We start from the raw sequence: 12260 nt of genomic DNA, 5'->3' as shown, positions 1-12260 counted from the left end.
TGGAGATTATCCTGATCATGTACTAATGCGGAAAACATACACAATACATAAGCTCCTCTACGTTGATCAAGAATATAGCAGCATCAATAACAATAAAACATCAAGAGCATTCACACATTAACACAGTATGTATCACGGGGAAAGCATCTCGCTAAAAACCCCACACTATCTGTATATTAATGATTGAGTCATGTAACATTACACAGCATAATACTTCTCACAAGTATCTCCACCTCTGTTACACACAATACAGCTCAGATCTGATCTCCAAATCTCTTCCACTGCTTGCCTGCCTCCACTGCTCAATACCTGCTCTGAAAACTGATGAGAATTGCTTCCCAAACTCGATTTTCACCTGCAAAATAGTCACTCACTCTTTGTGGACGTGAGCAAAGGCTAAAATGCGGGCCAAATACGTGAGCAAACTCATTGGCATACTCAATCCTTTGATTGTGCAAGATCTGGTGCACAACTATAGTCACAACTGATAGCAATCTGATTCTCTACCACCTGTCCCTGTTGAACTGAACATGCACTGACATGCAACTGAGTTAACTAATGTATTCTTTAGTTGTATTATGAGTTAATAATTAGTTTAACAACTCATCATTAGTCTATCTGCAGTTAGACTAACTACAACCAGTTTAACTAAGTTAAACTGAACACAACTCCATCAACTGTACCTCTAGTCCACTAAACTCAACTCACTTGAGTTCTAACTGAAGTCATGCATGCAACAACTCAACTGACTCATAAGAAAAACGAATTTCCTTCTGACAGCTGCATGTGCCACTTCCGTAGCTCAAACTGAAGTGCTCCAAGAGAATAAGATTAAGTTTATAGTCCAAATATTATTGTGAGATAATAATATTTGACTTTTCTATTTTTGACAGCCAGTCTAAAAATAGACTTGATCACTCACACTGTGATCACTCACACTTTCATCAAAAATAGAAGTCCATCTATTTTTCCCAACTTGATCAATCATCCATAAACATAGACATGATCCATATGTCTAAAAATAGACATAGTCTAAAAATAGACTTGCGCCAAAAATAGCCTGCGGGCCCACTTAGTGAAGGCGACTCTTTTCACTAAGCTCCATCATCTTGTTGCAATCTCAACAAATCAAGTGAGCATGCGAATTGGAAATTAGATGCTGCTACAAGTAAATGAAACTAAATTAACAAATTAGATGAAACTAGCATGGAAATGAAGTAAAATTTGTTGAGAAAAACTAACATGCAAAATGATTTAATGAAGATTAGCAACTAGTAATAGCTAAGTGAGATGAACATGAAATGAACAACTAGCTCAAAATTAGTGAATGGAATGAGCATGAAACTAGATCAAATAAATTAGCATGTGTTGAGAAATCTAGGGCAGCTATGTTAGGTGATTTCTTTTACTTTGATAACTGCTTGTGATGTATTTTTAAACTTGATTATTTTCTTCTTTCACTTATTAGTATTATGTTTTTATCATCAAACAACTACCAAATCATAAAGACCAATGAGATAGGAGGACACAAGATATAGGTGATTATCTAGGGCCAAAACCTCAATTCTTGAGGGGAAAACCCACAAGAACTCTTCTTTTCTTATAGAACTTCAAATGATGAATTCTAAGACTTATGACCCTTGACCAAGATCCCTCCAAGACCAAGTCAAACATCTCCTTTGAAGAAATTCTACTAAAGTCAACCCAAGTCAAATCAGCTTCACAACTGCTGCAACTCCTCAACTTTAGACCTGCATACTGTGCCTGCGACTTTTGACCTTCCTGCAAAAAACCTAGCTTCGCACATGTGGGAAAAATATGGAGAAATTATCCTTCTCTTTCCTTTGCTTGAGGAGTACTTTCTTTCTTGATAATTCGACTTTCAAAACAAGTCTTCTTGGCACCAAAATGAATCTTCTTGGTGGCTTTGCAATTCAATCTTCCTGCAACAGAAAGTAGCCCTAAATATCTCACATGTGTGAGGTGTATAGCCTAAAACAATACTTAAAAATTTTGTTTTTCTCCTCCTTACATTCTCCTTCCCTTCACTAGGTATCCTTTGCTCTTCTTGTGCTTCTATGAGTTGCGTGTATTCCATGTCAAATGAGGTCGAGGTCTCCCTTATATATAGGTCTCTCTCTAGGTCGAATTGCTGCCTGTAGGCCAACTTGTCCTCTCATAGAGGCCGACTTGTTGCTTCTTGTTTGACAAGGTCTTGGAGGGTCTCTGACTCTAATTTTGACTCGAATAAATTTTCTTCACAATATGTAACATGCCCAAAAGTGTCTTCCATACATGACAATGACTCAATTGACTTGTAGACTCAATGACAAGCCCTAGAAGCACTCAATGGGTGCTTGACCTAAACATAAATTTTCCTTGACCATGAAACCCATGCCTCAAGAATAACTATAATAAATTTATTTTTTCTCTTTACATCAAATACATAAAAGCATGATTACATATGTCATTATGAAGACCGAACCTAGTTACATATTTCAACAACATGAAACAAGAAAGAAAGGTTAGACTACTTGCAATAAATGAAAGAGATGAAAGATGAAGACCACAACAAACACATTCAAGGTTTCCTTCCCTCAAAAGAGAGAAGGATGGGATGCCAAGGGGATGATCCCCAAGCTCCCGAAGAAAAGTGATTCCTTTATTATTAGTTGATGTGAGAGCCCCCTTAAAGAAATGAGGGCTTAGCTTTGGGAAGAATTTACAGTATGTCTTTGAGAAATTACAAAAGATAAGTTTCTTGAGCGAAGGCTTGAAAGCCTTGAATGAAAAAAATATCAAAGTTACAATTCCTCACACTTGTGAGGCTCTTGGAAGAAGAAAAGGATGAATAGAGAGGAGAGGGTATTAATATTGAAGGTTCGAATGGAAAGGACTCCAAGGCATGTGCTTTAGCTCCCCTTATCAAACTCGAATTTGCCTTCAAGCCTTCTTCCAACTCAAAATCACCTCCAATCCCTATCTAAAGCAAGAAGACAAATAAGTGTGCAAGATAAGCAAGAGGCTGAAATATTCAAGAGGAAATAGAATGCATGAGATGGAAAGAAGTTTGTGGATCAAATGCAAATCTAAAATACACTTATATTACAATAAAATCCTCACTAAGATCACTCACATGAGCTGATTTAATGAGAGAAAGATGAGCATAAGCCCACTGATCTAGCCTTCTATGCTTGATATGAAATGAAGCACAATTTTGAAGTAACCAATAGTACTTGAATTTCAAATTTGATGGAAGGAAGAATATAAGGCATATAGAAACCCTATTTCAATGTCTTTAGATGACCTTGGGAAATCCCTTGCTTGAGTGACTTACGATCTCCTTGAGGTCATTAGAGACGGATGGTCCAACTGAAGACGTCCCCAATCTCCAAAGGAACCTGGTAACCTGTCTTGAATACAATCAACACTTGCAAAGCCAATTATTAGTGCAAAAGGAGGCTTGTCATATGAAGGCAAAATTGAATTTGTTGTTCAACCGAGAACAACAAATTACAACAAGTGCTCAGGATATGCCAAACTAAAGGGAGATTGCAAATAATTGCATTCTATCTTCCTTAGATAGAAATGTCCTCAGACTATACACAAAATCAATTAGCTATGCAATATAAACTCAATAAAACACAATCATAGTATGAGAACAAAATTCAATGATACATTTTACCTCATCCTCAAAGCATAACATCACAAGACAAACATGTACCCTCCTTTGTTGATTCAATAGAAATTTGAGTATAGTAACAAGAAGCATCTAGCTTCCAACCATGAGCAAATGGGAGCCCAAATGGTTGATTTATACAACAATGGAAGAAGATCCCAATGAGAGTGACCAATGACAAGTGGAGAAGATGACAATCCAAATGAGGAAAATCGAATTCCATGTGTAGAGAGCCCTTGCCAAGTGTGAAATCAAACTTTGGTAGGTGGGGTAGTGTATCCCGTTCTCCATATGCGTTTTGTTTTGAGCTGCCATATGTGAAGTATGAGTGGGTGAGGGGAGGAAAACTCCCATACAAATCTCAACCATAAATCATGTGATGGCACTTCTCCAATTCGAGTGCTAATCTGCCATGCGTCCAACAAGATCTGCATGTCGCTGCCTCTGATGCTGTGTGTGGGATGAAGTGAGTAATTATTGAACAAGTGTATGATGGAGTTGGTGTGAGTGGAGACCAATCTCCGTAATTTTCTCAATCAAATCCTGTGATACCTCCTCAATCCATGCGTTGATTCTCTTGAGAGATTCAACTTGCCATGTAAGCAAATTGACCCCACAAACTGGCCACTAGCTCGACTTGCTTGGAGTGACATAACTCTTTGATCATGTGTGTGCCAAATCATCCTCAAACTCGTCCTTTGACTAATCTTTGTCTTGACTTGATTTTCCATGTCATTTCCACTTCATTTGTCATGTGGAAATATTTATTATTTCTCCACTTATTTATTTTTCTAGCAATTTATTTCCAATTTTCCCACTAGACTTAAGAAAAGTGGGTTTTGAGGGGCTAGAAGTGACTTTTTGACCCCCAAAGTGTGTCCTAGAAGAATGTTGAGACGAAGGAGATGAATTTTGAGTATTCATACACTCTTAACATCTTTTGGCATCACTTTATTACATTTTCCATAAAGATAATTAAAAAATCCCGTCTTGCGAGAAATTTGTAATTATTAAAAAATCTTATCTAGACTTGGTCAAATTCCGTGAAATTTTAGAGATGACCTAGCACGGTAATATACATCGACCATAGACACTAAGATGGACATAGGGCTCAACCTTCAAGCTGTCACGCCAACTTTGGGGTATGCCGTGAGTGAAAAAACTCAGTTAATTATTTGTCACTGAAAAGAAAGAATAATTAGCTAAATGAAAAAAACACTCTAGGGTATATTCACTTGCTGATCAAGTCCCAAGTATCATAGCCGTGTTACATAGCTTTATTCATCACGCTAGCGACATTTTTACAACTCCTTGAAGGGTTGTGAAATTTGAGGACAAAAAAAGAAAGAGGAGAGAGAAAGGGGCTGGAATGCTTCACTGACTTTTGGACTTTTGAAATTTTTTGAAATTTTTGATGTACATTCTTTGTCATGGGCTATGGAGTCTTCATGTTTGCCAAGTGAAACTCAACAATCAACAATGGTCAACACGGGTAAAAGAATGTTGCACATATCACGATAATGTCGGAATTATCGCGATATTTTCCCCAAACTGCCACTCACTGATATTATCGCTATAACTTATCATGATAATTTCTTTGTTTCGAATTTATTGCGATAATTTAGGTAATTATCGTGATAATTTCAAAACTATTGCCATGTCTTTGTCAATTTCTACTTCTTACCAAATGTTTCTTTTTCTTTTAACCCTAATATTTTACAAGTGAGTTAAGGGATTGAGCTGTGAGGATACTCGCCTATTTCCATCTAGCAATCAAGGGGAAATCTATTTTCCTCATTTCCAAAGAATCATCTCATGAGATACATATCCTAGTATTTAATAGTAATATTAAATTCTTAAAGTAAAAGTGACATTTTCCTTTATCTTTCATTTTCATCCTTTTACTTAATTTTTTAACATTACCATTAATTGACTCAGGATGTTTGAGAGTGGTTCCGACCTCATTGGATTTCATATGGAGAAAGTAGAATTTTAGATCCCACTCAAAATCCATCAGACTTGACAGTTTTTAGGTTTTCAAGATTGGGGGGATTGCAACATTTCTACTAGATTTTGTGATGTACGCGGATATGGAACTGACATTTAATCAAGATCACCAAGCCCTCTATGTACCTTGATTTTGGTGGAATTGATTGTTGAGCTCCTCCTTCATTACCCTTGTAAAAATGTACACTTTACTCAAGCAAAATCATTGATTAGGATGTTAAGTTTTTTCTATCTTATTTTAATGCTTAGTGGGTGATCTTGATGACTAGGATCCCAATATAGGTAACAATTTTGATGTTATATAGCTATTTGTTGTAGCATGATTTTCTTTGGATTTTGGAGGTAATTTAGAGCCTCTCAGCCTCTATTGATATATTTTGATTCAGAGATGGATTGCACTCGGTGATATTTTGGTTATATGTACCCTAGCTATACACATGAGAAATTTGGCATACATGTGTATAATAATTTGGATTCATATGGCTGCACATGAATCATATGTTCTTTTCAAAATTTGAATATTTTATGTACTTTTTGGTCGACCAATCTTTTGGTCCAGTTATGATAACATTGTTGAGGGTGATGTGACCATTTTCCATGAAGCAAACAAGGGGAAATCCATTGTTTTCGTTACCATCATCTCATGAGATAACAATTATTTTTGTTTTTATATGATTTTATATCTTATGTTAGATCTTATCACTTAGGACAAATATCATATTTCAATATTGATATCTGATGTATCCCATGACATCTTATACATCTTATATATCGATTTTATTTTCATATTTATGTAGCAATCTGTTTGTTTGATGTTGATGTTGTTTTATAAGTTAAAATATTGAAAAAATGATTATTGTTGTACTATTTAAGTTCCCTGATAATTTCCGATATTTTCCCCAATATTGGCGATAATTTAAATTTTGGACCCTTGGCGATAAATTGCCGATACCGATAAATGTAACATTGGGTAAAACCAAGGTTATATCTTCAATGGTTTGAAGAAGTACCCTTGGATCACCATTTCTTCTTCAGAGGAGAAGAGATTGAGATCATTAGCACATACACTTATTTGGGGGTACAACTCTCATGGCATTGCTTTAATCTTAAGAGCTGCATCTCGTCATCATGCTGCACCTCACCGTGCTGCACAATGCTGCACCCATCGTCACAATGTTGGACCTTATGACCATGCTGTACACATCATACTGCTGCACTGCTGTCCCATGTGTCATAAACATGTTGTCATACAATATGTCTCCTGTGCTTGCAACACCATGCTTGCCACTGCTATCCATGCTGTCCATGCTTGCCATGCTGCACCATGCTTGCCGTGCTGTCCATGCTTGCCATGCTACACCATGCTTGCCATGCTGTCCATGCTTCACCATGCTTGCTGCTGTCCATGTGCCTTTGCTGCCATGTCATAGCTGTCCCATGTATCTATACAGCACTATACCTTGCTGTCCCATGCATCTTGGCAGCACCATGTAACCCAGCTGTCCTATTTATTTTGCTGCACTAGTTTGAAGCACCATGTAGCCCAGCTGTCCCATTTATTAGCAATGCTGTACTAGTTGCCTTGCTGTCCCATGCATCTATCTATCAGTCCATAAACAGCCCTCAATTCGCTGCATACTACTGCTGATTTCTGCCTAGGGTTCTGTGCACGTACTAGTCTGGTTAGGGCACACCAACAAGCCTAACGTACAGGGAGAATACCCCTGTTTGCCTCGCTGTCCTTAGAGATGACTGCGGCCTAGTTAGGAGGCCCTTTCTAGGCCTCTTGGCCACTTAAACTTCATCTCCCAACGGCTGCTGTAATAGTCCCTCACTGCGGCCCTATAAACAGAGATATACACCCCAAAGTCATGCTTAAAACAATCATGAAACTCACCTCAATTCTGCTGCCTGATAGGCTACTCGAACGTGTCACCTCAAGCCATCCTTCTTGCCTCCTGCAATGGCTAAGAGCTGCGGCTCTTCTTCTCTAAAATCCGTACTCAAAACAGTCCACAAACTCTGACCTGCCTCAGCCTTCCTTGCTCCAAACTCGCACTATATTTCAGAGCTTGTGATGACTTAGAATTGCGTTAGGGCATCTTGCGTTAGGGCTGATTTAGGTTTGCGTTAGGGCAGCCTTTAGGTCTGCATTAGCGCTGCCTTCTATCTAGGGCTGCCTTCCATCTGCGTCTAGGGCAGCCTTCTATCTGCTTCTAGGGCAGCCTCTTTTCCTCCAACGTCTAGGGCTTCCACTCCTAGATTTCTCTTCCACTAAAACCCAAGACAAGTGGAGAGAAATCAAGATAGAAGTGTGTGGGAGAAATGACTCTCAAGTCATCTCTTTTTATACTAAAACGTTGAGCACATGTGGGGTTTATTTGGTTGCTGGCCGACCTTGATGAATTGTCTTATAACACAAATAAATTCATAACTCCATGAATACTTATCTGAATCGGATGATCTGTAGATCAATCCTACACCTCTCGATGAGAGAGATCCAAGAAAATTATCAGCTGCCATAAATAAGATGACCCACATGGAGTTTGGCCCTAGTTGCCAATTTTAACAGATCATCCCTTTGTGTCCTCTCAAAAGTGGGACATTGGGAAACTTCCCCTTTGGAGTAGGTAAAAAGTAGAAAACCATATAAAACCATGCAAATTATTCAACTTTTAAGTGAATGGTTTTTCCATCTTTGCTCTCATCAAATAACAAAATGCCTGAAACAGGCTAATCTGTCAGATGTATTTTTTGTCTCATGCATGTTAATTCCACTTTTCATCATGCATACTGCAGTACATTGCCCTATCTAAACTGTTTGATTTTTAGCAGGAGCTGAAATTTGCTTTTTGCCTCTGCAGTGTAATTGTTATGGATGAAGCACATGAAAGATCTTTAAATACAGATGTATTATTCGGGATTTTGAAACAAATAGTTGCACGGCGTCGTGACTTCAAGCTTATTGTAACATCTGCAACTTTAAATGCACAGAAGTTTTCCGTTTTCTTTGGAGGGTATGCTTTCCTTTTAAATCAGCTCATATGATTGTCATTTAATTAATCTATAAATATTTACTGATTGACATATGATATTCTTTCTGTGACAGTGTACCTGTTTTCAATATACCTGGACGGACATTTCCTGTCAATATACTCTATAGCAAAACTCCTTGTGAAGACTATGTAGAAGCAGCTGTGAAACAAGCTATGACTATTCACATTACCTGCCCAGCAGGAGATATTCTTATTTTCATGACAGGTCAAGATGAAATTGAAGCTACTTGTTATGCATTGGCAGAACGTATGGATCAGCTAGAGGGAACTACAAAAAATAGAGTAACTGAACTATCAATACTCCCTATTTATTCTCAACTGCCTTCAGATCTTCAGGCCAAAATATTTCAGAAAGCAGAAAATGGTGCTCGCAAGTGTATTGTAGCCACCAATATTGCTGAGACATCGCTTACTGTTGATGGCATCTTATATGTGATTGATACTGGATATGGAAAGTTGAAAGTCTACAATCCAAGAATGGGTATGGATGCTCTTCAGGTTTTTCCTGCAAGCAGAGCTGCAGCAGATCAACGTGCTGGTAGAGCAGGTAGGACAGGTCCTGGGACATGCTATCGTTTGTACACTGAGACAGCATATCAGAATGAAATGCTGCCAAATCCGGTGCCTGAAATCCAACGTACCAACCTTGGAAATGTTGTTTTACTACTCAAGTCGTTGAACGTTGAAAACCTTTTGGATTTTGATTTTATGGATCCTCCTCCACAAGACAATATTCTCAATTCAATGTATCAGCTTTGGGTACTTGGTGCACTTGATAATGTGGGCAGATTGACCACTCTTGGAAGGAAGATGGTCGAGTTTCCTCTTGATCCTCCCCTTGCAAAAATGCTATTAATTGGGGAACAACTTGGCTGTGTCAATGAAGTCTTGACAATTGTTTCTATGCTTTCTGTTCCTTCTGTTTTTTTCCGCCCTAAAGACAGGGCTGAAGAAAGTGATGCAGCAAGGGAAAAGTTTTTTGTTCCTGAGAGTGATCACCTGACACTTTTAAATGTGTACCAACAATGGAAATCTAATCAGTATCGAGGAGACTGGTGCAATGATCACTTTTTACAGGTAAAGGGATTGCGCAAAGCTCGTGAGGTGCGCTCTCAGCTTTTAGATATCCTCAAAATGCAAAAGATCACTCTGACAACTTGTGATCATGATTGGGATGTTATTAGGAAAGCAATTTGTTCTGCATACTTTCACAATGCAGCTAGGTTAAAAGGTATTGGTGAATATGCCAACAGCAGAACTGGAATGCCATGCCATCTGCATCCAAGCAGTGCACTATATGGACTGGGATACACTCCTGATTACGTTGTATATCATGAACTGGTTCTCACAACAAAGGAATATATGCAATGTGTTACTGCTGTTGAGCCTCAGTGGCTTGCTGAACTTGGCCCCATGTTCTTTTCTATCAAGGATTCACATACCTCAATGTTAGAACAAAGGAAAAAGCAAAGGGAAGAGAAGACTGCAATGGAACAGGAAATGGAAGATTTAAGGAAAAAGCAGGTTGAACTGGAATATGAAATGAAGCAGAGGGAGAAAGAAAAACGTTCTAGAGAGAGGCAACAAGTAGCTATGCCTGGTTTGCGTCCCACTGGCACATATTTACGACCACCTAAACGACTGGGCCTGTAAACTTTCTGTACAATATTGTAAACTAGAATAGGAGAGATGGTTCCAGTGGACCAGGGTAGCCTTGTACCACTTGTGCCATAGATTGGTTATACTCACCTTGTACATCTCCCTTGGATCACCTCTCCATCTTTGGAGTTGGTTGTCTATGTTTTAGATTTGACTTCTGTTGTATTTTAATTCCTGCTTGCTTTTACATAGGAGTTGCTTTAGTGCTCCTGCGTTATATAGACATCATTGTATCTAGCAGTTCAATTGACCTACTTCAGTTGTCATTTCTCGGACATTAATACATTTATCTCATTTTATCTTATCTATCTTATCTCCCTGACCCCCACCCTCATATGAAAACTCTGAATCTGATCAATCTCGCTAAAATTATCAATGAAAGACTGCTACAACTTAGTCGAATACTGTTGAAATTCAGAAGGGAAATTGCTGAAAACAAAAAAATATTGGGAATGTTTTGGCATTTTCTTATTATGTCACTACTACAGCAAAGAAATCGATGAATCTTCTAGAAATATAAACGTATATAATGGGCTCTACATCATATGAATTCTGGAAATGGTGAACTGAAATAAATGTTGGAAAGGCTGAATAAAAGACACTGGCTGTAATCTAGAAAATGAAAATGCTGAAACTGATTTCACTCTTGCTAAAATGATCAATAAGAGACTGCTACAACTTAACCAAAAACTGCTGAAATCTAGAAAGGGAAATTGCCAAAAAACAAATAAAAAATAAAATCAACACCTTAGGAGTAAAGGGGTGTTCTGCTCCTTCCCACAATGGGGCACTGACAGCGGCAATCTGTTATCAAACATTTTCATGCAGGATTGTCTAACTTTTCTACTTTTGGACATATTACGGTTGTATATTGACCTTTTTTGGTTGTGATTTGACTGATTATGCTGGTATAATATATATAGGTCCAAAAAATAGAACAATTAAGCTACAACTTTTCACACCAATACCAACTTAAATGATTTGACTGATTTTGGTGGTATATAGGTCCAAAAAATAGAACAATTAAGCTACAACTTTTCACACCAAGACCAACTTAAATGCAGATAAGTTAGAAACTTAATTTAGTGCTTATCCTTCTCTCTCTGATCTTTGCCTTTGCGAAATACACCTGCCTTTCATTCACCATTTGGGAAGTGCCCTTAAATCTTACCCCGCTCCACGAGATCCACATCCCCTTCCCCCAAACTTGGATTCTGCCCCATGAATAGCGTTATAACGATGAATTCAAAACCCTCCATTGTTAGCATTGGCATGCTTTCACTCATACTCACCCTTCCTAGCCTGATCCTAAGGCCTCATATCATCGCCTTCACCATTGTAAGGAACACCTCTGTATCTCACAACAGAGACTGGGGATGAGTGCTCCCCTTATCTATCCCCCTAAATACTTCTAGGCTAGTTCTAGCACATGGTCTTCCTTTGCCACTCCTCTCTCTCGTCCAAGCTCGATCCAAAATCCGCGTTCTCTCACACATCCTTTTCTATGATGTCCTTGGGCAACACCCAATCCAGGTTACCTCTCCCTACCCTTCTTGCTACTCATTCTCATACCAAGATATATAGGAGGCGGTCTGGATGATGAACACCAGCAGAGCAGCGGACGAGGAAGGGTTCCAGGTTGAACTCTTCACGCTTTGGATGTCCAGCTGATTTGTTCAACCATGTGGTCTGTACAGGGTTTCCACAGTCTTGGTCACATTACACTATTCATGTGATCCACAAATTGGGTTCTAATGCAGATCCTAACAACTACAAGACCATTGTTGGCCACACATTCCTCAATACTCTTTGCTATAGTCCTCCATGTGAAACTCTTCGGGAAGCTTGAGTGGGGGCAA

General features: G+C 38.5%; 1 protein-coding gene across 6 annotated transcripts in view; it reads left to right on the top strand.

Moving 5' to 3' along the window:
- LOC149138573 (pre-mRNA-splicing factor ATP-dependent RNA helicase DEAH7-like) overlaps positions 1-10687 on the top strand; it is a 75554-nt gene extending 64867 nt beyond the window's left edge. For 3 of the 6 annotated variants that reach the window (XM_089449757.1, XM_089449756.1, XM_089449755.1), the window contains 2 exons: positions 8551-8703; positions 8796-10687. In XM_089449757.1, coding sequence (XP_089305883.1) covers positions 8551-8703; positions 8796-10395 — 1753 coding nt within the window. In that variant the 3' untranslated portion in view covers positions 10396-10687. The remainder of the gene's footprint in view (positions 1-8550; positions 8704-8795) is intronic. The other 3 variants (XM_089449758.1, XM_089449754.1, XM_089449759.1) reach the window with 1 other exon arrangement.
- The last annotated feature ends 1573 nt before the right edge of the window (positions 10688-12260 follow it).

The sequence above is a fragment of the Pinus tabuliformis genome, chromosome X (genome assembly GCF_031772625.1).
Source record: "Pinus tabuliformis cultivar Carrire ecotype Pingquan chromosome X, CPIR1, whole genome shotgun sequence".
Taxonomy (NCBI): Eukaryota; Viridiplantae; Streptophyta; class Pinopsida; order Pinales; family Pinaceae; genus Pinus; species Pinus tabuliformis.
The sequence above is the reverse complement of the archived record's forward strand: the minus strand, read 5'-3'. Positions and strand labels throughout refer to the sequence as shown.